This window comes from Sus scrofa, chromosome 6 (genome assembly GCF_000003025.6).
Source record: "Sus scrofa isolate TJ Tabasco breed Duroc chromosome 6, Sscrofa11.1, whole genome shotgun sequence".
NCBI lineage: Eukaryota > Metazoa > Chordata > Mammalia > Artiodactyla > Suidae > Sus > Sus scrofa.
In genome coordinates, this window is record NC_010448.4 from 19,285,081 (window position 1) to 19,311,033 (window position 25,953).

The 25,953-nt window shown below is 47.0% G+C and overlaps 1 protein-coding gene across 1 annotated transcript; it reads left to right on the plus strand.

The window, feature by feature from the left end:
• CCL22 (C-C motif chemokine ligand 22) lies at nt 11,646-16,426 on the plus strand. The gene is given in 3 exon segments (NM_001256776.2): nt 11,646-11,736; nt 13,058-13,181; nt 15,959-16,426. Coding segments are annotated over 3 exon segments (282 nt in total). The 5' UTR covers nt 11,646-11,663; the 3' UTR covers nt 16,044-16,426.

Below are 25,953 nucleotides of genomic sequence, written 5' to 3' on the forward strand. Positions count from 1 at the left end.
GATGAGGGGAATTGGAGAGATAGCAAGTATAGACTATTCTTTTGAGTTTTACTATAGAGGAGCACTCTTTGGAGATGGATGTGAGATGTGGGGTCAAGGTGCTGATTTTTAATTTTTTTTTTCTTTTGTCTTTTTGGGGCTGTACCCGCAGCATATGCAGTTTCCCGGGCTAGGGTCTAATTAGAGCTGTAGCTGCCAGCCTACACCATAGCCACAGCAAGGCAGGAACCTACACCACAGCTCATGGCAATGCCAGATCCCCAACCTACCAGGCAAGGCCAGGGGTCAAACCTATGTCCTCATGGATGCTAGTTGGGTTCGTTAACCACTGAGCCATGACGGGAACTCCCAGGTGCTGTTTTCTTTTTCTTTTCTTTTCTTTTTTTTTTTTGGCTTTTTGCCTTTTTGAGGGCCACTCCCGTGGCATATGGAGGTTCCCAGGCTAGGGGTCTAATCGGAGCTGCAGTCCCCAGCCTATGCCAGAGCCACAGCAACGCGGGATCCGAGCTGCGTCTGCAACCTATTCCACAGCTCACGCCAATGCCGGATCCTTAACCCCCTGAGCAAGGCCAGGGATCAAACCCGCACAGTGGTTAACAAATTCCTAGTCGGATTTGTTAACCACTGTGCCACGACAGGAACTCCCTTTTTTCTTAAGATGAGAGAAATAACAGTCTGTTACGTGAATATGAGAATGATACAGCAGAGAGGGGGAGGTTGTTGATACAGGGAAGAGAATCGAGGAATAATGTCCTCAGGTAGGAGAGAGTATTAGAAGCAAGGAAGATGCATGTCCATGGGTAGATGCTGTAGCTGCAGGTGGATGTGTTCTTCTGATAACTTTTCTCAGGGAATAGGAATCAGGGCCATCAATTGAAAGTGAAGGTCAGGGAGGAGGGGTCGAAGGTTTGAGTGGAGTGAAGAAAGAATGAAATAGTCTGAGTGAATGGGAAAATGAACAAGCCAGAAAAATATTGCAGGACTTTTGGGCAGAACAAAAGGACCACAAGAGATTAGTGATCTTGAATTTTTAGTTAGCATAACTGGATGCTTATCCCCACCATGTTCAGCTGCATTGGTGCAGGTGCAGTGAGTGGAGAGTTGGGCTCCCCCCGGTCACAGTTTTATCAGAAGGTAGCAAGAATGCGTGTTGGAGTTATTTGGGCAAGAGAGTTGAGGGTATAGGTAAATGATGCTTTTAACGAAAGACCAAGGAAGCTGAGTTGAGTAAGGAGAGAAGTAAGGACCTGAGAGGGGAGCAAGGAAAAGGGATAGGGTTAGTTTAGGTGCAGTGGAAGGACTGTTGGAATTGGATATTCAAGACAAAGAGCTGATGATGAATGATAGCAGTTGAAGAGTGGGGCGTGTGACATTGAGATTACCCAACTGCAGTTACTGGTAATGATGTGATCAAGGGTGTGACCTTAGGAGTGAGAGGCAGAGGTGGGTGGAGGATACGCCTAGTGGATCAGAGGACATGGAACTGACAAGCTGGTTGTAAAAATCACCATGGCTGTGACAGCATCATGCTAGAGGGAATGACTCTGAGTTGGGAGTTAAAATTGTCCTTGAGGGAGGGGGAGTGACAGGGGGTATACATGGCTGCAATAAGGGATGAGTAATGGATGGGAGGGTCTGATGATAGGATGTCAAAGGATCTAGGGGTTTTAGGGAGAAGAGAAGAATAACTGGCTTGGAAGTAGCTATGAAGAGCAAAGAAGATGCCTATCAAATCCCAGCCCAGTGGTATGACAGCTCTGAGGGAGAGAGCAGCCACCACTAAGCAGGCTGCAGGGACAGTAGGGTCCTTGGGGGAGAACCCAGATTAGAGCAAAAGCGTGAGCAAGAAGATGAAGGGAACAGGAAGACCCAGGCAAGGATGTTCATTCATTACAGAACTCTTGGTAATAGTCAACATCTGGAAACAACCTAAATGTCCACTGCCAGGGGAATGGATAAATAAACAATAGGTTAGTTCAAAGCAGAATTTGCTTTATACAGTAGTGAAAATGAATGTACTAGATCCATATGGATCAACATGGAAAAAAAGCTTATAAACATAAGCTTGAGTGAAATAAGCAAGTTGTAAAAGGTTATGTTAAGTATGACGCTACTTAGGTAAAATATTAAGACCCACAAAACAGTGCTATATTATATTGATAAGGTTATAAAAGGAGAATGACATCTTTGGAAAGGACCTCCAGCAGCTTCAGAGTGATGCTTTTGTGGTTACTCATGGAGAAGAGGGAGGGGAAATGGGTGCGGGGAGGACTAAGGTAGCTTTGGCTGCATTAAAAATATTTTCTTCTTCTTCTTCCTCTTTTTCTTCTCTTTCTCCCTCTTTTGGTCTTTTTAGGGCTGTGTCCACGGCATGTGGAAATTCCCAGGCTAGGGGTCAAACCAGAGCTGCAGCTGTGGGCCTATGCCACAGCCATAGCAATGCCAAATCTGAGCCATGTCTGCAACCTACGCCATAGCTCATGGCAATGCTGGATCCTTAACCCACTTAGCAAGGCCAGGGATCCAACCCTCATCCTCAGTGGATACTAGTTGGGTTCATTACAACTGAGCCACCAAGGAAACTCCTAAAATATTTTACTTCTTAATGAAAAAAAAAAAAAAGATGAAACAAAATATGACGAAGTATAACCTGCCGTTATCTAGGTTGTGAATTTCCAGATTTATTTAAATTTTCTTTATATTTGAAAGATTTCATTTGAAAATTAAAAAAAAAAAGGCCTTGAGGGGGTTATTATGAGGAATGGTAATCAAGATGGTGTAGTACTGGCACAAGGACAGACACACAGATCAATGGAATAGAATTGAGAGTCCATTTAGGGGGAACTGATTTTTGACAAGGGTGCCAAGATAATTCAATGGAGAAAGACGAGTCTTTTCAACCAGTAATGCTGGGACTGGATAGCCACATGTGAAAGAATGAAGTTAGAGCTCTACCTCACATCATCTACAAAATCAATCTCAAATGAATCAATGACTGAAATGAGAGCTAAAAGTATAAAACTGTTAGAAGTGAACATAAGGATAAATCTTCATGCCCTTGAATTAGGCAATGATTCTTAGAAAGGACGCCTAAGGCAAAAGTAATCAAAGAAACAATAGATACGTTGGATGTCATCAAAATTAAAATTTTTCTGTTCCAAAGGACACTATCAAAGTGAAAAGACAGCCAAAGAATGGAGAAAATAAGGATGGAATATCAAGATACAAAAAAACAGTTACCGTTCAACAGCAAAAACACAAACAACCCAGTTTAAAAATATTGGGGAACTGGTGTTGTCATTGTTGTGACTCGGGTTTGATCCCTGGACCAGGAACTTCTACATGCTGTGGGCACAGCCAGAAAAAAAGGAAAAATACAAACGGTCAATATGCACATAAGATGTTCTACATCATTAGTTATTAGGAAAATGTGAATCAAAACCACCATGACATACCACTTTACACCTCCCATGATGGCTATAATCAAAAGGGCAGACCGTAGCAAGAGTTGGCAAAAAAATTGAAAAATTGGAACCCTCATACGTTGTTGGTGGGGATGTAAAATGGGTAGATCCTCACTGGAAACAGTCTGGCAGTTTCTCAAAAAGTTAACCATAGACTCGTCATAGACCCAGAAGTTCTATGCCTACTTATGTGCCCCAAAGAGTTGAAAATGTACGCTCATTAAAAAGCCTGTATACAGATGTTTATAGCAGTGTTACTCGTAACAGCCAAATGTAGAAACAGCTTGGATGGACATCAGTGAATAAATGGATAAACAGAATATGGTATATCCATAAGAAAATAATATCCAGCCATAAAAAGAGTGAAATACTGGAGTTCCTGTTGTGGCTCAGTGGTGACGAACCCAACTAGTATCCATGAGGATGTGGGTTTGATCCCTGGCCCTGCTCAGTGGGTTGAGGATCCCGGCATTGCTGTGAGCTCTAGTGTAGGTTGCAGATGCAGCTCGGATTCTGCATTGTTGTGGCTGTGCTGTAGGCTGGCAGCTGCAGCTCCGATTCGACCCCTAGCCTGGGGGCTTCCATGTGCTCTGGGTGCAGCCCTAAGAAAAAGAGTAAAGTACTGATACATGGCACAACATGAATGAACCTCAAAAACTTAGGCTAAGTGAGAGAAAGACACAAAACCCCACCTATTTCAGGATTCCATTTGTATGAAATATTCACAAAAGGCAAATTTACAGAGACAGAAAGTACACTAGTGGTTATGAGGAGCTGGGGAGAGGGGGAAATGGAGAGTGACTAATGGGTACTGAGTTTCTTTTTGGGGTGACAAAAATATTTTGGAAGTGGAGAGCAGAAATGGATATACACCTTGTGAATCTATTAAAAACCACTGAGGAGTTCCTGCTGCAGCTCAGTGGGTTAATGATCTGGCTTGTATCTGTGGAGGCATGGGTTCGATCCCCAGCACAGTGGATTAAGGATCCAGCGTGAATGCAGCTATGGCTGCAGATTGGATTCAATCCCTGGCCTGGGATTTTTCATTTCCCAGGTATGGCCAACACAGAAAAACAAGCACTGAATTATATATCCCCTTTACTTTTTCAACTCTTTTTTTAGATTATAGTTGATTTACAGTGTTGTACCACTTTCTGCTGTACAGCAAGGTGACCTAGTCATACATATATATATATTCTTTTTCTAATATCATCCCCCATCATGTTCTATCCCAAGAGATTAGACATAGTTCGCTGCAGAGTATAGTAGGACCTCATTGCCCATCCATTCTAAATGTAATAGTTTGCCTCTACCACCCCCAAACTCCCAGGCCATCCTTCTCCTCCCCTTCCCCCTCGGCAACTGCAAGTCCGTTCTCTACGTCTGTTTCTGTTTTGTAGTTAGATTCATTTGTGCCATATTTTAGATCCACAGTATATATTCCCTTTAGAAGGATAAATTTCCTAGTATGTGAATTATATCTCAATTGAAAAGCAAAAGACCTAAGATCAAACCCAGATTCCCTCCATGTGGCCCCAGCAGATGGCTTCCATTCTCTGAGCCTTGGTTCCTTATTTGAGGGGACTTAACAGAAACTCAGTCTGCACCCGCCTAAGATGGACTCTCAGTCCATCTAATGGGCCTTGTTACTCTCACTGATACCTTTATTCCCAGTCTGATCATGAGTGCAGCAGCGATGGTTAGGGTGCAGCTGGGCTCTGGCATCAGATCTGAGTGCAATTTTGGGGCCACCACGCACTGGCTGTGGAAGCGCTCTAGGTCTCAGTTTGCTAATCTGAGAAATGGGGATAATGATGGTGACCTCGGGGGGGAGATGACGAGGTAGTGAGTGTCACATACAAGACACAATACATGTAGCACTCACTAAGTACAGTGGGCTGCTGTCTTCTCCTTCTCCCACTCCCTTCATCATCTTCTCCTTCTTCTCCCCCTTCCCTCCCCTCCCCCTCTTTCTTTTTGATATTGTTATTATAGTGTTTGTCGTCGTGGCCAGTTAGTCCTAAAGTCTTACTTCTTTCTCCCCACCCTTCTCTCTCTGACAATTTCCCACTTGCCTCACAGTCCCCTTGTCTGGCGCACGTGGTGGTTTGGACTCAGCAGCCTCCGGGCTGGGCTTTTGACTTTTCCTCACGAAGGTCCATGAGTGCCGCCTGCCTCCGCAGAACCTTATATAAATGTGCTCACCCTTCCTTCCAGTTTGTGGGACGAGCTGTGGTGCCCATCTCTCAGTCAAGTAGAGGAACGGGGGGAACCCCCCCACCTTGAAAACTTCAAGGTGGGGCTCCAAGATGCTTAGAAATCAGGGTCCTGGAGAGCCCCACGTGGAGTCCTTTCCTGAGCTCTCCTTCTCCGATGAAAAGAGGAAGTGCCAAGGCAGCTGCTTGGGGCAGGGACTTTCTCTTTGGGTCTCAGTGGAAGCAAAAGCCCAGACACTCTACTTCTAGGAATTTATAAGTCTTGTAAATCTGCTCAAGGAAGCTTATGTTGTGTGAATGCACAAGACTGGAAAAACCCCAAATGTCCATTAATAAGGGGACCAGCTGTATGTATTTTGGTAGCTGCACACAGTGGAAAACCAGACAACCATTGGAAAGAGCAAGGCCGATCTAGATTACTGATAGGGACTTTTCCAAGATGCAGTTTAGGTGAAAAATGCAAAGTATAAAACAGTATATTTTTTAATGCTGTCCTCCTCTCACACTCCCTCCCTGCCTTCTTCCTTTCTTCTATTTCTTTCAAAGGGACTGTCTTTATAAATGTGCTTGGATGTGCATAGATGGTTTCTAAAGGACAAACAAGAACTCATTTAGCCTGTTTGCCTCTGAGGGAGGGAAATGAAATGAGGCAGAGAAGTCAGAGGTGAGAGAATTAATTACCTTTCAGCCTACCCTTCTTTTTTAAAACTTTATCTTTTTTTAATAAGTCATCATGCTCATGTAAAAAAATTTCAAATCATGCAGAACTGCATTTGGTGGAAAGTCTTTCCTCCATCTACTGCCCTGTTTTCCTCCTTGGGGGCAACTAATGTCATCAATTATTTATATATCTTTCTAGATATGAGCTATGCATTTGTGTAAGTACACATTTATATGTAATTATGTGTGTATGTATGTGTGTGTGTGTGTGTGTGTGTGTGTTTGTATTTATTTATTTATTTCATGGCCACACCTGCAGCTTGTGGACATTCCCAGGCCCAGGGATTGAATCCGAGCCACAGCTGCAACTTACACCACAACTGCAACAATGCCGGATTCTTTAACCCACTGTGTCCGCCTGGGGATTGAACCCAAGCCTTCTTGGCAACCCAAGCCACTGCAGTTGGATTCTTAACCCACTCTGCCACCTCAGGCACTCCTGTAATTATGTATGTTTTTGTAGAGGTTAAAAACATATATAACATAAATCCTATCTTTTTAATTTTTTGGCTCTGCCCTTTACACATGGAATTCCTGGGTCTGGGATCGGACCCAAGCCACAGTGACAACAAAGGATCCTTAACGCACTGTGCTACCAGGGAACTCCTCATCTAAACAATTGTAAAGTGAATAGTTCAGTGGTATTACGTATACTCATATTGTTATGCTGCCGTCTCCACATCCCCTCTCTAGAATGTTTCCATCTTCCCAAAGTGAAGTCTGTCCCATCAAACAATAACTCTCCATTCCTTCCTTCCCCAGCCCCTGGCAATCACCTTTCTACTTTTTTGTCTCTAAGAATCTACATACCTCATATGAGTATGGAACTCATACTTGGTTCCCTCATATATGTGGAACCATAGAGTATTTTTCTTTTGGGTACTGGCTTATTTCACTTAGCAGAATGTCCTCAGAGTTCATCCATGTTGTAACATGTGTCGGAATTTCCTTTTTGAAGGTGAATAGTATTCCATCGTAGTATATATATACTACATTTTGTTTATCCAGTCATCTGTTGATGGACATTTGAGTCGTTTCCACCTTTATGTGTTTTTTTTTTATAAACAAAAATAAATGAACTTAAACAAACAAAGAAGTTTGGGGGAAAGAGGATTTGACCTGGAGCTTCCCATGCATTGCCAGCATTGTAGGAGGACAGACGGATGGGCCAGCATCAACCTCCCAACACGAGGAAAGAAAACATCCCCTTTATCAGCCACACCTTCAGCCCCAAGAGAAATTCCCCTTTCCATTGAGAGCTGATCCCCTGAACCTTGAGTGGCAACTCCGGGATCCTTGAACATGGGTACCTGCTTCTTCTCCTGTACCAGGGAGGCCAAGGGCCCTGGGGGAGTAAAAGCCAGCTGGCTGCAGGTGTGGCTCATCCTTTTTCCAAGCCCCAGAGGAATGGGGTCCTGGGTTGCAGAGGCTGAGCCAGCATGAAGAGCTTGGGGCCTGCTGAGTCCCTGGGGATGCTGGTGCTCTCCATGGGGGAACCCCTGAGCCCACCCCCTGGAGGGGCCTGGCCCTGAATAAGAAAACCCCGAGTTCAGAAGAAGAGCGAGCAGACCAATTTTCTCTCTCTTACTCACAGTCCTCCAGTGACAGCCCATTTTTCACAAGATGACTTCCACATTTTAAAATTATTTCTTTTCTCTTCATGTTTTTGTTGTGAAATACTTTAAATGTTCAGGAACGTTGTTAGACCAGTTCCACCATCACCAGCATATCTACCACCTCACTGCAACATTATTACCATCTTGCCATGTTTTGTTTATTTATTTATTTATTTATTTTGCTGCAACCACAGCATGCAGAAGTTTCCAAGCCAGGGATCAGACCTGCCCCAAAGCAATGACAACACCGGATCCTTAGTCCGATAGGCCTCCAGGGAACTCCCAACATCTTGCCATGTTTGTTTTGTCCCTCCCTTTCTCTCTCTGGGATAGAATACACATATAAACATGCATGCACACAACAAACATGTGTGCACACACACATAAACACACATTATAAACATATACAATAATATATACATATATGCACATACACATGCATACACACTTATCTATGTATATAAAAATATATACGTCTCTATATACACACGGACATACCCATACCCATATATGCATTTCCTCTGAACCTGCACTCGTTGAAAGTAGGGTCATCATGAACTTCACTCTTAAATACTTCAAGTGCATCTCTTAGAATAAAGACATTCTCCTATATACCTTTAAAGTCTTTTATACCTAAGAAAATCAGCAGTAAAGCCCTAATATAATCCAGTATTTAAATTCCCCAAAGGAGTTCCTTCCTGTTGTGGCTCAGTGATTTACGAACCTGGCTAGTATCCATGAGGATGCGGGTTTGATCCCTTGCCTCGCTCAGTGGTTAAGGATCCGGCATTGCCGTGAGCTGTGCTGCAGGTTGCAGAGACACCTTGGAATCGAAGTTGCTGTGGCTGTGGTGTAGGCCGGCAGCTACAGCTCCATTTCAGCCCCTAGCCTGGGAACCTCCATATGCCGTGAGTGCGGCCCTAAAAAAAAAAAAATTGCATTTCCCTGATGACATATGATGTGGAGTACCTTTTCATATGCTTTTATTTTTTATTGGTAAAATATGTATTACATAAAATGTACTATCTTAAGTATTTTTTACGTGTGTAGTCTGGTGGCATTAAATACATTCCCATTGTTGTGCAACCATCACCAACTACCCATCTCCAGAAGTCTCCTATCTTTCCAAACTGAAATTATGTACGCATTAAACACTAACTCTCCATCGCTTCTTCCCTCCAGCCCCTGGCAGCCACCATTGTGCTTGCTGTCTCTATGAGCCTGACTCCTCTAGAAACCTCATAGAAGTAGAATCATGCAGTACATTTGTCCATCTGTGACTGGTTTGGGGTAACACCTTCTGACAAGAGGCCTTCCAGGGTGATGCTGTGTGCCTCCAATGCATATCCGTCAGGAGTTTCAAAGGAATCGCAGCTGAATAGGCCCTGCCTGCCCCTGCCTGCCTGCCTCCCCCACCTGGCTGCCCTCTGCCCTCTGCCCCCCAGCCCAGCTGCTCAGCTCTGTCACCTTTTCCACTTGCCCTTCACTCCCTGGCAGGTTTCGTAGTATCTTCTGAATGTCAGCTTGCCTGTCACCCCTCAAAAAGACCTTTCCTGTCTCCCCAAACCTGCTTCCCCATAATCACTGTTTGGATCTGATTCATTTCTTTACGGCTCTCACCACAGCCTAACATTACCTTGTTTGGTATTTTTTGCCTGTTTATTGCCTGTCTCCAAGGTAAACTCCACGAAAGCAGAGACCTGTCCCCTGCTATGTCCCTGGATCCTGGTGGTGTACCTTGTGTGTGGCAGGCATTTGTATTAGCCTTTTCTTGCTGCTATAACAATTACTTGGTGGATTAAAACAACACAAATATATTGTCTTACAGTTCAGGAGATCAGAAGTCCTAAGTCAGTCTCAGTGGACTAAAATTGAGGTATTGGTAGGGTTGTGTTCCTTCTGGAAGCTCCAAGAGAGAATCTCTTTCCTTGCCTTTTCCGCCTTCTTGTGGCTGCCTGCATTCCTGGGCTCATGGTGTCACATCATGTGAACTTCCTGCTTCTGCCATCCTATCTTCTATCTGAGTCTGACCCTGTCACTGCCCACCTCTTATAATGGCCTGTAATTGCATTGGGTCTATCCAGATAATCCAGGAAATCTCCCTGTTTTAAGATCCTTGACTTAAACATATCTGCAAAGTCCTTTTTACCATGAAAGGTAACATATTCACAAGTTTTGGGAATTAGATGTAGACATTTCGGGAGTGGTGGTGGTCATTCATTATCTTGTCTCCCAAGGGCTCAATGGATATTTGTTGAAGAATGAGTGGATGGTCCCTTTACCAATGGAGTACTGAGTCCTGAACTCCAGGATGCGTCAGCCACTTACCACCAAGCCCCCTCTTCTCTGAGCTTAGATTTCCTCCTCAAATTAGATGTGTTCTGAGCACCCCCTTATACCTCACTCTTGGTAGACTCTGGGATGCCAGACAAATAATTGGAGACCCCTGCCTTCCAAGAGCTTGGATTTTGGCTTCTGGGAGGAGCCTGAGAAAGAGAAAATCTGACATAGTCTGCTCAGGTGCATGTTCTAGGTCACCCTGGAGAATTTTCAAGTCCTGAGGGGGTGTGCTTACCTAGAGGATGACATTTCAAAAGGCTCTTGGTACATGAGTAGGAGTTTATGCAGTAGAGAAGTAGAAAGGGCATTCATGGCCAGGGATGGACCACAGGCCTCTTTGAGGAACTATGAGGAAGGTGGGTGATTCCTCAGGGGAAGAGACCTGGGTGGGGGGCATGTCTGGAAAGGAAGCCATAATCAGGAGCACGGGTTTAAGGGGCCACAGCAGGGTTTTGAAGCAGGAGAGAGGTATGTGCAGCTTTGAATTTGGGCCACTCATTCTGGCTGCTACTGTGTGGAGAGGGGGATGAGGGGCTCGCATCTGAACCTGAGGTGGAAGTGGCCTGGCCTGGGCAGGACAGTGTGGGTGGAGATAAGGGAAGCCATGCGGGAGAGATTTAGGAAGTGGAGTTGGTGGGACATGGCGGTAGATTGAGAAGGGCATAGGGGAGGAAGCGTGTGGGGACAGCTGGGAAGGAGGAACAGTCCGGATGGAAGTGCGTGGAAGTTGTTGCGTGAACATGAGCTGGCCCTCGGTGAGACTTTGTGAGAAGCCCTAGGAGACGCTAGTGATGGGGGAGAGAAGTGAACCCTTTGAAGACACATCAGGGATGAAGGTCACCAAGGGCACGAGATGGGCCTCAGTTCCAGGTGAGGGTTTGGGGCTGCTCAGCTCCTGTCCGCATTCTCACCTGATTTACAAACAGTGTGAAGATGTCTCCCCCATCTCTGGCTGGGCAAACTGGGTCGCAGAGATGATCCAGTGACATGGCTCAGGCCACAGAGCCAGCAGACCCTGGGAGCACAGGCCTCCAAGAGACCCAGGTCAAGGGGGATTTTGCAGGTCTCTTGGGACCCAGAGGGGAGGTCAGGGCGGGGGTCCCCTCTGAGTAGTTCCTGGCCACAGAGAATTTCCTTCTGTTTGGAGGAAGTGGGAGTTCTTCTTTCGTAATATGAATGTCAGAGATTCTGGGCTCACTGGTGACTAAGAGTGTCTGAGGCTTGTGGGTAGAGCAAGCGCTTAAATACCAGACCTTCTTGTCCTTGGACGACTGTAGACACCTGGTTCAGACACTCAGGACAGGAACATGGCGAGCCTGCAGACCCCGCTCCTGGCTGCCCTCGTCTTCCTTGCTATGATACTTCAAGCAACTGAGGCAGGTGAGGTTGGGAAGAGGGAGGCTTCTCTGTGGACGTCAAGGTCAGACACTGGGGTATCTTCCTCATGTGATGAAAAGAGCACTGAACTGAGAAGACCCCAATCTGCCGCTGGCTCTTGCACCAGTTCCGTTGCCTCTGTGGGCTTCATTTTATTATTATTATTGTGTGTGTGTGTGTGTGTGTGTGTGTGTGTGTGTGTGTGTGTTTCTATATGGGCCTGATCTTATACATCTGTTAGACGGGTAGTCTTGACAGCTTGGAGTCTAGGGTCTGCCTCAGCTGGGTTGCCGGTCATGGTGAGCACAGCCCAGGGTCCCTACTCCAGAGAACTGAAGGATAGGGCCCTTGCAGTGTGGAGGAGGAGCCACTGAAGGGGGCCAGCTGGGGTGGGTAAAGGCAGGAGCAGGGGGAAGGGATATTCCCTTGGAAAGCTGGGCCTGCCTCCTCACCACCCCATGTTTGCTCCAGAACCTGCCCTTACCACTGGGTTCCTGACTTTTCTTTCTCTCCCGATGTACACTCTTCTGCCCAATGTGGGCAGGAAATGAGGGCTGGACTGGAAGTCAGGCAGCGAAGAGCAATGATTGCTCAGTTATTGGACTTCCTGAGTGCTTTCCCTGCATTAAAGGCCCTACTTTAATGAGGAGTAGATACTATATTAGATACTAATATTACTCCCTGGGTCCGAGGAGGAAACCAGGCTTCAGAGGTGTTAGGTGATTCACGGTAGAGTAGGACTAGAACCCGGGTCTGCATTGACCGGTCTCTGCCGGAGCCCTTGCCCTCACTGTCCAGGGTCATGCTGTGTGATATGGGCAAACCCTCCCCCCTCTCTAGACCTCATCCTCACCATTTGCACCACGGAGGGGATTGGAGGAGAGGTGAGCTGAGGAGAACGTCTTGAATCACATGGGAAATTCTTCAAAATGCGCATCTGATTCAGCAGGGCTGGGACCAGGTGCTGAGCTTTTCTGACAAGAAAAAAAGCTAGAAAGGTAGTGCTGCTGGTGCTGGTCCATGAACTTCACCTCGAATAACAAGGTTCTAAGGCTCCTTCCCATTCAGAATCTCTAGGCTCCATTTACAAGCTTAGGGCATTGCTGATGCCTGATCATTCTGAATACCTCGCCCTTGAATTGACCAACCCAGGGTCAGATTTGGGGCCCTTAGTGGCTTCTCAGAGGCCCCAAGAGTACAGACTTTGAGGGCCCAAATCCTCTGGACACCCACCTTACACATGAAAACAGAAAAGCCGGGTCAGTGGTTAGGGCCGAAGGACACCAGCCTGCGACCCCTCTGAGCACCCCTCCCTCCCTGCCAGGCCCCTACGGCGCCAACGTGGAGGACAGCGTCTGCTGCCGGGACTACATCCGCCACCCCCTGCCCCTGCGTGTGGTGAAGTATTACTACTGGACTTCAGACTCCTGCCGGAGGCCTGGCGTGGTGTGAGTAGGGAGGTGGCGAGGCAAGGCCTTGGAGAGCCTGATGAGTGTGGCCCAGGAAGGCCCACATGCACTTGGGTGGGGTGGTCCCAGGGATGGAGGAATGCAACTGGCATGTGTATTCCAGCACTTGGCTGGAATAGAGGGCTCCGCTGAGGTGTAGGTGTACCAGGAAAAAAATTATATGCTCATCTACTAAATATTACTTGCCATTTACTGTGTGCCGGGCAACATGCCAGGTTCAGAAGAGGCCAAGGGTGCCATTCCACATGGGCATAGCTAGGTAGGTATGGAACGTAGGGCTCAGGGTAGAGGCAATATATCTGATGCTGCTGTCAGCAAAGATGCTCCCATCAGAAGCATCTTGGATCCTCCCCGATGCCCTGCGAGTTGGTTATTGGAGGCAGCCCCTTCTTACCAGGAGATTATTAAGAGCCGACACTAAGTGTTTCCTCTGGGCCAGGCACTGTGCTGAGCATGACTGTCTAATTCACACAATGATCCTACAAAGAGGTGCGATGATTCCATTTTACAAGTGGAGAAACAGGCTGGGGGGAGGGAGAGCACAAGGGAGGGGATCACGGTGGTTCAAAGTTGCCCAGGCTGGAACCTGGACTTCTGGGTCCCTGTTCAGTGCTTTCTCGTAAGGTTCCTGTTCTCCTTTGCTGGTTTCTCTCAGTTTCTTTGCTTCCTTTCCCCTGGTCTTGGGCCTGCGCCCGCCCCTGCCCCCAGCTGGGTGCCTGGGCCTGTCCTTTCTGGGGCAGCCCCTCTGGCTGCCGCTTCAGCTCCTCAGAGCTGGCTGCCCGCCTAATCATGCATTGGGGATGTTTGGGCCTGGGGACTCATGATCCCCTTTGCGACTCTGTCATCCTTTCACCTTCGTCTTCCTCATTCAACTTCTGTCCCTCAGATGGGTCTGTGGGTGAATAGCAAAGAAGGCTGAAGTGGGAAGCTCGCCCAGGGTTCTGGTCACTGCAACTCTGTGCCTCATTTTCCCCATCAGTATAACGGGAGTGATCACGTTCATTTATTTTTATTTATCAGATATAGAGTGCTTGCTCAGTGCTGGGCACTGTTATAAACACTTTAAAAATATTAATTCATTTAATCCTTCAAATAACCTTATGTAGTAGGTACCATTACAGTCTCCTTTATAAGGTGAGAAAATCAGCACAGAGAGGTTATGGGGCCTCTTGAGCTTCACAGGGCACAAGAATAGTAAGTGGAAGGTAGTATGTGCCTGGCACATAGTAGATGCTCAGTGAGAGAGAGCACACATGTGATTATTGGATCTTGAGGCCCAAGGGACTCTAGAACGAATGAGACTTAATGAATGGGAAGGTCAAGGCTCAGAGAGGGGCTGAGCCCTGTCCACTGTCACATAGCAGCCCAGGCAGGCTGCCCATGCTGTCAAGATCAACTATGCTTTGCTGTCTTCTTTGTTCTTTCTGTCCGTTGGGTGGGGGCAGATCAGGGGAGTGAGGGTCTCAGCAGACACACTCTTGAGAGGCAGGAAGGGAGTCTCGGGCTGGAGGATGTCTCTGATCACCGACCAGCTTTGGCTGAGGCAGGTCACCCCAAGGGCCTGGCCTGGTGTTTGTGGAAGCTTGGGCAAAAGTGGAAACCTTAGGAGTTCTGTTGTGGCTCAGTAGGTTAAGAACCTGATTAGTATCCATGAGGTTGTGGATTTGATCCTTGGCCTCCGTCAGTGGGTTAAAGGATCCACTGTTGCTGTGGCTGTGGTGTAGGCCAGCAGCTGCAGCTCTGATTGGACCTCTAGCCTGGGAACTTCCTCCATATGCCAAGATTTCGGCCCTAAACCAAAAAAGGTAGAAACCGTAGCCTACAAGTGCTGTGTGATCTTGGGCCAGTGGTCACCCCTCCTCCCTGTGCTCAGGTATCTCAGAGGGGCCTGGATGGGGATGTTCTCCAAAGGTCCCCAAGAGCCCAATTCGTATCGAGCACGATGAGTCAGGTCTTACCAGCTCTGGCACTTGGGCAAGTTGCTCTACCTCACTGGGCTTCACTTTCATCAGCTATGAAATAGATAAAATAATAGAGGTTCATAGGGTTGTTTCAAATATTTACTAAGAAAATCAATGTTAGGGAGTTCTTGTCATGGCTCAGTGGTAACGAACGCAACTAAGAGTACCCATGAGGGTGCAGTGTTGCTGTGCTGTGGCTGCGGTGTAGGCCGGCAGTTGTAGCTCTGGTTCGACCCCTAGCCTTGGAAGTTCCATATGCTGCAGGGGGGCCCTAAAAAGACCAAAAAAAAAAAAAAAAGGAAAAGAAAATGTTAAAAGTTTAGGCCAGCTCCTGGCACAATTATATAGCATCTACTCTCTGCTGTGTGCTGTTCTGAGCATTCCACTTGATATTAGCTCATCAAATCTTCATCAAATTCCTGTGGAGTTGGACCACAATTATCATGCCCATTTTACAGATGTAGAGAAGTACAGTCCCAGAGAAGGACTTGGCAGAGGTAGAATTTTAATCCAGATAAGCTGGCTCCAAAATTCATTGGCCACTACCCAGTACTCTCTCCCAAGGCAATGTCAGCAATGATTATGAGACTCTTGGTTATTTTATTCCTTGGCTTGACGGGGCAGTGCTGAGGCTGAAGTTATGGGAAGTTCTTGCTGCTTATCTTCCCCTCTCCTCAAGAAATGTGTTAGCATACAGCAGGTGACTCATAAATGCTAAGTTTCTGAGGCAGGACTTGGCATCCATGCTGCATGGTAATGCTGCCTCGTTGTCTCCCCACTGTTTCCATTTTCTAGCCTGCTAACCTTGAGGGACCGAGAGATCTGTGCTGACCCCAGACTGCCCTGGGTGAAGAAGATTCTCCAGAGGCTGGACCAATGAGGCAGGCCCTGCCCTGATGACCGTGGCCTTGGATCCTCCAGGAAGGCTCACGGAGCCCTACCTCCCTGCTGTTACAGCTGCTCCCTGACACAAGCCTATGCCAACAACTCTCAGTGATCCCTGTGGCTGTCACCCTCAGTCAAGTCTCCAACTGTCACTCTTATCTCCCCTCTTACCCTTCCAATCCATCCTCTGTAACTCCCCCTCCCCCACCCCCCAGGCAGAGGGTCCACAATCCTGGTCAGTCATTCCCCTGCTTAAAATCCTTCCAAGGCTCCCCATTGCCCTAGGCCAAGGTCCGAGCTCCTCCAGGTCTGGGTCTCATCCCCAGCCCTGCCTCATTTCCCTTCATGCAGCTGGACTCCGGCTTCCTGTTTTCCAAACACACGTCACACATTTTTACTTCTTGCTCTTTTTCAGGCTACTCCTGACACCCAGAATGTCTCCCCATCATCTACATACGTCTGACCCCATCAGGCCCCCAGGGCATCACTCAGCGTAGGCAGCCAGTAATCGCGATTCACTTTGTAGACTTCCCTTGGTCCTCTGCCCACTTTTAACAGCCCTGATCACAGCCAGACCGGGATTCTCAGGCCTGGGGAGCTTGTCCTCCAGCCCCATTGGTTGGACCAAGATCCACACCTGGGATACTTTGTCTCCCACCGTCCAGCACACACAGGGCCTGGATCAGAATCAGAGCTCAGTAAGAAGCTGCAGACTGATAAAAGTAAAGTCCCTCTCCCACCTTCCCAAAGCCCTCACACATCAATGCAGACTCGGGGTCATCTAGAGAAGAGCTGGCAGGGTCCTCAGTTTTGCCCAGATCCACCTTTATTTCCCATTTTACCTATGTGTCAGGTCTCTTTAACCCTCTCGCTTCCCTCCGGTTTTTACTGCTCCTCTAACAGGCCTGACCTCTTCAGAATCCCCCACTTTCCCTTCCTCTTTCCCCAAATAGCTGCTAACTAAATTCATGCTATGGTGTGAATGACTACCCTTGGCTCCCTGGTATTACAAGTTCTATTTATCTTTGTATATGAAAAGGAGGCAAATACTTAAAAGGCCGCATGAATGACTGGAAGAATTTTAGGAACTGTGTGGGAGGGGGACAAGATGGAGCTTCCCTGGCCCTTGAAGTGAATATGTGGGGTATAGTTAAGTGAAAGAGCCTTGGATTAAGGACAGGGATTTAGAATTTATCTGCACCTCTCTGGGGACAGCAGATTCCCCAAGTATCTGTGCTTGTTCCTTTCTGAGGGAGCCCGGTGCAGCTTGGCAGGGTGGTTGTTGCTGTATGACCCGGAGGGGACTGTCTGACCTCTCTGAACCTCACCTGAGAATGAGAATACCCGCCTTATGGAGTTGCCATGGGGCTCATGTTCAAGTCACAAGGAATGTGGCTTTGCCAGCCCTAAAACTCAGTGCTTCCAGTGCTGTGTCCCCGTGCAGGCTAAGGTCATCTGCCCACCACAGGCACTGAAAGTGTTAACCTGCTCACTGCCCATGCACAGCGCCTTCCAGTGTTCTTGGTTCTCCCTCCACTCCTGTCCTGCCCTTGACCCTGTCCTTGCCCTTGCCCCTCAGACCTTCTGGAAAATAAATCCTCTACAACAGTGTCTGCTTTGTTCCTTGGCATGTGCTGTTCCCTTTGAGGTGGGGCACGGGGCCCCTGTCCCCCTCTCTCTCAGTTGGGAAGCCCTTGACATTGACATGTGAGCTGACTTGCCCAAGGTCACCCTGTGAGAGGGTGGGAATCCCACCCAGACATGAGAACCTTGGAAGTGGCAGAGCAGGTGCCAACATGGAACCCCAGACATTTGTCCCCCCTGCCCCAACCCGGAACCACTGATCAGGAGAAGCTGATGAAATCATTCATTCAGGCCTCACGTGTAGAGCTTTTGAATTCATAACTGAACCTCAACCTTCCCCCTTCAAGGGTGGACGTGCAAGCAGAGGAGAATGTGTTAGTCAGGAAATGCTACTTCCTGCAACAAACACCCCCAAATCTCAGTGGCTCAACTCCAAAAAAGATTTTTTCTTCTCACATGAAGTCTGATTGGGCATTCCTGGCCTGTGGGTGACCTTCCATCCATGAGGTCATTCAAGGACATAGCCTCCTTCCTTCTCACGGCTCCGCCCTTCTCCAGGACCAGAGCTCCTATCCATCATTCAGCAGACAGGGAAAGAGAATGGATGCCTGTGTGAGGGCTTTATGTGCCCGCCAGAAGGAGGGGCTCATGGTTTCTGCCCACGTGCCGTTGGCAGAACTTGGTCACATGACCACCCTGGCCGCAGGGGTTACTGGGAAGTACCACCAAGCTGTATGAAGAGGAGAAAGAGGGGGTGGGTTTGAGGAGCACCCGGTCCATATGGTGCTGAACTTCTTTAGGCCCTTAGATGGGCCTGCTTTCCCGGAGTTCCTAGACACAGCTTGCTCTGCCAGAACAATAGCAAGAAAGGACTCCTCTGCCCTCAGTGAATACTCATTTTTTTCCTCAGTAAACACCATTCCCTGGACACCTTGGCATAAGTGGCCTTTGCTCCCTTTCAGATCTGGCTCTCACAGAGGGATTTCTAGGGCTGAAGTTCCAGACACCCAGAACATTGTCTAAGAGGCGTGAAAGGACATCATGAAGGGTACATGTCATGGATTCAGACAGACATAGAAACTCTAACTGGCTGTGTGTCTGGAACAAGTTGTTTGGTCCTTCTGAGTCTCAGTTTCTCCATCTTTGAACAGCGGACAGTAAAAGCCCTTGGTGCATGTGGTTGTGAGAATCTGATGAGATAAGAAGGTGCAGACAGCCCAGTTACAAAATGAGCAAAGAATTGGATGGACAGTTCTCCAAAGAAGATATTTAACTAGTTAATAAGCACATTGTTGGGGGGGGGCAATATTTGCCACTTCAAAATATGTCTCTGGCATGAGGATTAATTTAGGCTGATTATTATTATTATTATTATTATTGATTGCACCATTGGCATTCAGAATTTCCCAGGCCATGGGTTGAACCCAAGCCACAGCAGTGACAACGCCAGATCCTTAACCACTAGGTCACCAGGAAACTCCTAGGCTGATTATTTTTAATAGAAGACTCAGGAAGCTTTTCTTGTTGCCTTCCCCTTAAGTGCCTGAAAGAATTTAGATAAAGGTCTGGTCACAGAAATAGAACTATTACCAGAGATACCTGCAAAGAATATGGGGCTAAGGATGGTGGGGAGACTCGGCAGGGTCTAGAGGTCAGGGTCCACTCTGTGTCTCATTGTCTCTGCATGACCCAGCAAACGTTTATTTACCAAACATTTGCATTTTCATCTCCCCATGGACTATCTTCCTCCCCTTTGAAATCCCAAACCAACATCCTCTTTTGTCTTTAGTCGAGGATGGTATTTAATGTGAGGGCTTCAGCCATTTTGGCAAGTTATGCAGTTTTCCTGTGTCTTTCCTGCGTATGCTATTAAATATTTGTTTAGGGAGTTCCCATCCTGGCTCAGAGGAAATGAATCTGACTAGTATCCATGATGACACAGGTTCGATCCCTGGCCTTGCTCATTGGGTTAAGGATCCGGCATTGCCGTGAGCTGTGGTATAGATCACAGACTTGGCTCAGATCTGGCGTTGCTGTGGCTGTGATGTAGGCCGGTGGCTACAGCTCAGATTCGACCCCTAGCCTGGGAACCTCCATATGCTGTGAGTGTGGCCCTAAAAAACGCAAACAAAACAAAACAAAAAAAACAACAAAAAACATTTGTTAGGTTTTCTTCTGTTAATCTATCACATGTCAGTTTAATTCTTAGACCAGTTAGAAGACTATAAAGGGTAGAGGAAAATTTCTTCCTCTCCAACAATATGAAAAAATGCTGAACATCACTAATCACGGGAGAAATGCAAATCAAAACCACAATGAGACAACAACTTCTTACTCATGAAGATGGTCATTATTATTATTTTTGCTTTTTGGGGCCGCACCCAAAGCATATGGAGGTTTCCAGGCTAGGGGTTGAATCAGAGCTACAGCTGCCACCCTACGCCACAGCCATATAGCAATGCGGGATCCCAGCCACCTCTGCGACCTACATCACAGCTCATGGCAACGTGGGATCCTTAACCCACTGAGCAAGGCCAGGCATCGAACCCCCAACCTCATGATTCCTAGTCAGATTCGTTACCACTATGCCATGACAGGAACTCCAAGACGGTTATTATTACAAAAATTAAGTTGGTGAGGATGTGGGGAATTTGCAACTCTCGTATACTGGTGATAAGAGTGTAAAATGGTGCAGCTGCTGTAGAAAACAGTATGGCTTTTCCTCAAAAAATTAAACATAGAACTACCACAGGATCCAGGAATCTCACTTCTGGGCATACACACAAAAGAATTGAAAGCAAGAACTGGAATAGATATTTATATACCCATGTTCATTGCAGCATTTTCTGAGATGGACAAAAAGTGGAAACAGCCCAAATATCTGTCGACGGATGAATGGTTAAGCAAAATGTGATCTATCCACACAATGCGATGTGATTCAGCCTTAAAAGGGAGGAAATTCTGACCCCTGCTACAACATGGATGAGCTTCGAAGACATCATGGTGAGTAAAACAAGCCAGTCACAAGAGACAAATACACACTACTCCTCAAGGAGTCAAAGTCATGGACACACAAAGCAGACTTTATTATTATTATTCAACGGGTCCAGAGTTTCAGTTTTGCAAGATGAATATGTTCTGGAGATGACTGGTGGCGATGGTGGCACAGCAATGTGAAGGTACTTAATGCCACTGAACTGAATACTTAGAAATGGTTATAATGTTAATTTTTACGTGATGTATGTGTTTCCACTGTAAATAAGAGGGTATGGTCAGAAATGTGGAAATGTGGTAAGAAGAATTGCCAAGTGCGTGTGGGCAGCCCTCCTTATTGGTCAGAAAAGGTGAGCTGGGCAGGGAAGGCTGTGCCGTAAGAGCCCTGGAGATGACCAGCTCACTGGCCACCCCCTTCTTCCTACCATCCTGCGGCCCCACAGGAGTGCCCTGTTCTCCCCACCTTGTACCCCATAGTTGTTTCTGTTCTGCTTCTGGTGCTGGAGGGATCCCTCATGTTCCACAAGAATGACACAGGTCCCCTGCTCTCTGGGGCACCCATGCAAGGTCCCAGTTATCTGTGGGACTGCAGAGATGTGGGCACAGATACTCCCGTCCCTACTACCCCACAGATTCTGAGAAAACCCTATTTCCTGCTTGCCTAGTACTGTTCAGAAGCTTCCCACCTCTCCTTTGTCCCCAAACAGCATCCATTTTCCTCACTCCAGCTTCAAAGTGTCCAGCTGCAGCCTCCCTGCCCACTCCTTCCTCAGAGCCGATGGCTTTGGACTGCTCCCCATCTCCTGCACGGGTCCTGTGCTTCCCACCTTGGTTCAGTTTTCTCTCGGCCAGGGGTGGTCGGTCAAAATCCTGCCTGTCAGGGATTCCAGTGGTGACTCAGCAGGTTAAGAGCCCGACATAGTGTCAGTGAGGTTGTGGGTTCGATCCCTGGCCTTGCTCAGTAGGTTAAGCATCTAGCGTTGCTGAAAGCTGCAGTGTAGGTTGCAGATGCAGTTCCGATCCAGTGCTGCTGTGGCTGTGGTGTAGGCTGGCAGGTGCAGCTCCGATTCAACCCCTAGCCCAGGAACTTCCATATGCCACAGATGTGGTCACAGAAAGGGAAAAACCCCCAACAAACCCCTGCCCGTGTGCATATTGCAAGTTCCTTGCGAATCGCAAAGGGAGTAACACTTCTCCATCAAGGACAGTGAACAATGGAGTTCCTGTTGTGGCTTGGTGGTTAACACACCTGACTAGTATCCGTGAGGTCCCTGGTCTGGCTCAGTGGGTTAAGGATCAGGCGTTGTCTTGAGCTGTGGTGTAGGTCGCTGATGCAGTTTGGATCCCGAGTTGCTGTGGCTGTGTCTCTAGGTCGGTGGCTACAGCTCTGATTAGACTCCTAGCTTGGGAACCTCCATATGCTGAAGGTGCAGCCCTAAAAATACAAAAAGACAAAAAAACCCCAAAAAAATCCCCCAGTGAAACAAGGTACAAAGTATTCTTGTACTTGAATACAACTTAGCAATATATTCTTGCCAAGAATTTGTAGTTGAGATCTAATCAGGCTTGTAGACGTAACTTCCAGTTTACAGGAAATACATAGGATAGGGGAACAGATTAGATGATATCATAAAGAAATAATTCAGTAAGTTAAGAATAAACAATGTGGGAGTTTCCATCGTGGCTCAGTGGTTACTGAATCCACCTGGGAACCATGAGGTTGCCGGTTCGATCCCTGGCCTTGCTCAGTGGGTTAAGGAAGGATCTGGTGTTGCTGTGAGCTGTAGTGTAGTTTGCAGATGCTGCTCGGATCCTGCGTTGCTGTGGCTTTGGTGTAGGCCGGCGGCTGCAGCTCCAATTAGACCCCTAGCCTGGGAACCTCCATATGCCTCAGGAACAGCCCTAGAAAAGGCAGAAAGACAAAAAAAAAAAAAAAAAACAATGTGGAGGAGACTCTTCAGAAAGTCAATGGCATAAAAAACATGAAGAAGGTCTAGAATAAATAGAAATAATCACAAGCAATGCACGAACCTGGATTGGACCCTGGTTCAATAGCTAGATAGGAGCTTCCTCTGTAGTGCAACAGGATTGGCAGCCTCTTGGGGGCACTGAGACTCAGGTTCGATCTCGGGCCTGGCACAGTGGGTTAAGGATCCAGTGTTGCCACAGCCATGGCTTAGTTCGCCGCTGAGGCTCAGATCTGATCCCTAGCCTGGGAGCTCTATATGCCATGGGGCAGCCAAAAAAAAAAAAAAAAAAAAAAAAAAAAAAAAAAAAGATAGATACATAGAAAGGAAGGCAAAGAGACAGGGAGGTGAATGAGAAGAAACTTAAAATACATTTTGGGATAATTGAAGAAAGGAGGAGGGAAAAGAGGGAGGAGGAAGAAAGAAGGAGAAAGATGAAGAAATATGAAGCAAATATGGAAAAATGCTGATCATTGAATCTTGGTGGTAGAGACAGGAAAGCTCATTGTGCCAGTCCTTCTTTATCGTCTACAAATTTTTCAAAATGATAACATGGGAAAAAAACAACAACAAAGCAAAATTCTGCCAATCTTCTGATTGAATATAATCTCTCATTCCTACCTTCCTTGATTCCCAGACAAGAACAAATGCCTGGAGTTCTTTTGTGGTGCAGTGGGTTAAGGATCTGGCCCTGGTTGCTGCTGTAGTGTAGGTTCGATCCCTGGCCCAGGAACTTACACATGCCCCGGGGGCACCAAAACAAAACAAAAACAAACAAAAACCAAAACTGAATGGCTCTCTCTCGTCCCAAGACATGGAAGAACTTGGATCTTCTCTCTCCTGCTGAGCTGGGGCTTCTTGGAGCAAGGACCTTGGCTTATTTGCTTAGGACCCCTGTCCCACCACACCACCAAGCACACATTAGGGCTTAATAACAAACACCAGTTATTCCTGCGTGTCAGGTACTGTGAACATTCTTAGTTTTATGAACGTCCTCAGGGAGTAAACTGGTGAGATGGCTGTTAGCATACAGTTTTACAGAAGGGGAAACTGAGGGTCAGAGAGGTTAAGTCACTTGCCCAAAGCAGTACCTGTCATAAGCAGTAGAGTCATATTTGTCTCCAGGTCCAGCTGACCTGAAAGCCTGGCTACTGAGTCTGAATTGAATCTCAGTTAGTCTTTAATGCCCTGATAAGATGGATAGGGTGACCATTAGCGTTTTGCTATTTTTTTTTTATTGCTTTAGCACAATTTTACTCACAAATTGCATCTTGATGAAATTACAAATTAACAAATCCCATTTTACATACAAATTGCATAGTGAATCATTCATCTGGAGGGCAGTTACTTGGCTCCTTTTGAGAGGTATCAGCAGGCTCTGAAAGACGAGTGAGGACCTGAAGAAGGCTAGTTGCTGCTCAGAAGTAAGAAACTGCAAAGAGTTTTGTCCCTGGTGAAACTTTTCAATTCCAGTATCAAGTTTCTTAAATTCTTTTGACTATAAAATATACCATTATTTTATCAATTACCTTGGAAAAGAAGTCCAGGATGGGGACTCTAATGAGAGACCCTGGAATGAAGCCAGGATCCCCAAGGGATAACTTGCATTTTTTAGCCTTTAGCACTGGTAAGAGAAAGAAAAGAAAAATTTCCCCTGAGATTTTGAACCATAACCATTATTCACATAGGTATGAAGTCTGCATTCACATCACCGGTGTATTGTAAAAAACCCAGGAAGATAACTTATTTAAAGTGGTGTCAGGTTGGTAGTGGCCCTAGGTAACTGTTGGAAATAAATGCATATATAAGAAATGCAATTCAGGCACACAAATGCCATAAGTTGCCATTGATCATACAATGCACTTCAATTTCAGAGGTGTTAAATTGTGAAAAAATACCATCTTAGAATTGATGTACTATGTCGTCTCCCTTAAGGACTGAGAAGGTCTGCAAATAACTTAATGAGGGAAATAGGAAGTAAAAACAAGCCTCTCTTTCCTTGACATTTTGACCAGAGACCAGTTAGGAAGTACCCCTGCATTCAGAAAATAGATTCTGAGAAGGTAGTGCATTTCAGGGTCTGTGCTGCTCTCGTTGTCCTGTCTTATGAAGCCTGTGGTGGGGGGGGCTCTCTGGGCTTGGGGAGGAGACGGTGAGAACTCATTCTCTAGTCCCATTGTACTGACTCCTTCTACCCGCTAGTCCCTCAACTTCATTCCACTGTGAGGCATCTTGCTTTGTGCACTACCTGGTGGTCTATCTGCTTGGTTGTCTTCCTTTCTGTATCTCACAGAGCACAGTGAGAAGCAGGTCATTCATATGAGCAGACATGTTATGTCACGTGTGCACACACATAACACACACACACCCCCCCGGGAAGATTGCTGATCATTCTTACACTATGATCATTAGAGTTTCATGGGAGGAAAAGCTGGGCCAGAATAGGATAAGGGATATTCCCAAGGGCTGAAGAAAGAAAAGCAGTGTCATATCTGTGTTTTGGCATTATTTCATGTCTGGCTCTAACTCGGCACCTTAAGGACAATAAATTCACGTACTTCCCACAGCAGTCCTCGCAGTGGGAGTGGCAGAAAGTGGTAGAGTCTAGTGGTCTGGAGCTCAGACTCAAGAGCCAGCTAGTTGGGGCAAATCCAGGCTCCCTCACTTGCGGGCTGGTGATCCTCAGAAAATTCCTTAACTTCTGCCTGCCTCAGTTTCCCCATCCATAAAATGGGCCACATAATAGGATTTTGCTTACATCCTGGTTTATTGTCATGATTTCCTGACATGGGAATGTATCATACAAAGCACTTAAAATAGTGCCTCTCTCAGAGTGTGAACTCAGAGAGGCAGGGAAACTGCCCAGATCACACAGCGATAGTTAGTGCCAGGGCCATGGTCACTTGATCCCAAAGCCCTTGCTTTCTAAATACTTCTTTGGGGCATAGTCTGGTGCAAGGGAACAAGAGTCTCTCTGCTCCAGTACTTGGTTCCACCTGGCTCTTGTCCTTTATTATGTGGGAGGTGCCCCAGGGCCTGCCCCTCCTCCTCCTCTTCCTCCCTCCCCCTCTGTCCCTCTTGTCCCTTCCCCCTGACTCCCTCCTTCTCCGTCTCCCTCCTTCCTCTCCTCCTGCCCCTCCTCCTGCCCCTGCACGGGCAGAATAGAAAGAGCCTTAGACCTCGGTTTGTATCATTTCTTGTGCCTCTCGGGACCTCCGTTTCCCCAGCTGTGAGCTGAGGGTTTGAACGACAGAAATGTGAAGGTTCTGAGCTTCATATGTGCACAGGCCAGGAGCGATTCTCTGAGCCTGAGTAGACACTGGCCCACACTAGGGGTGCTCCTCCCCATCAAGGAAGGTC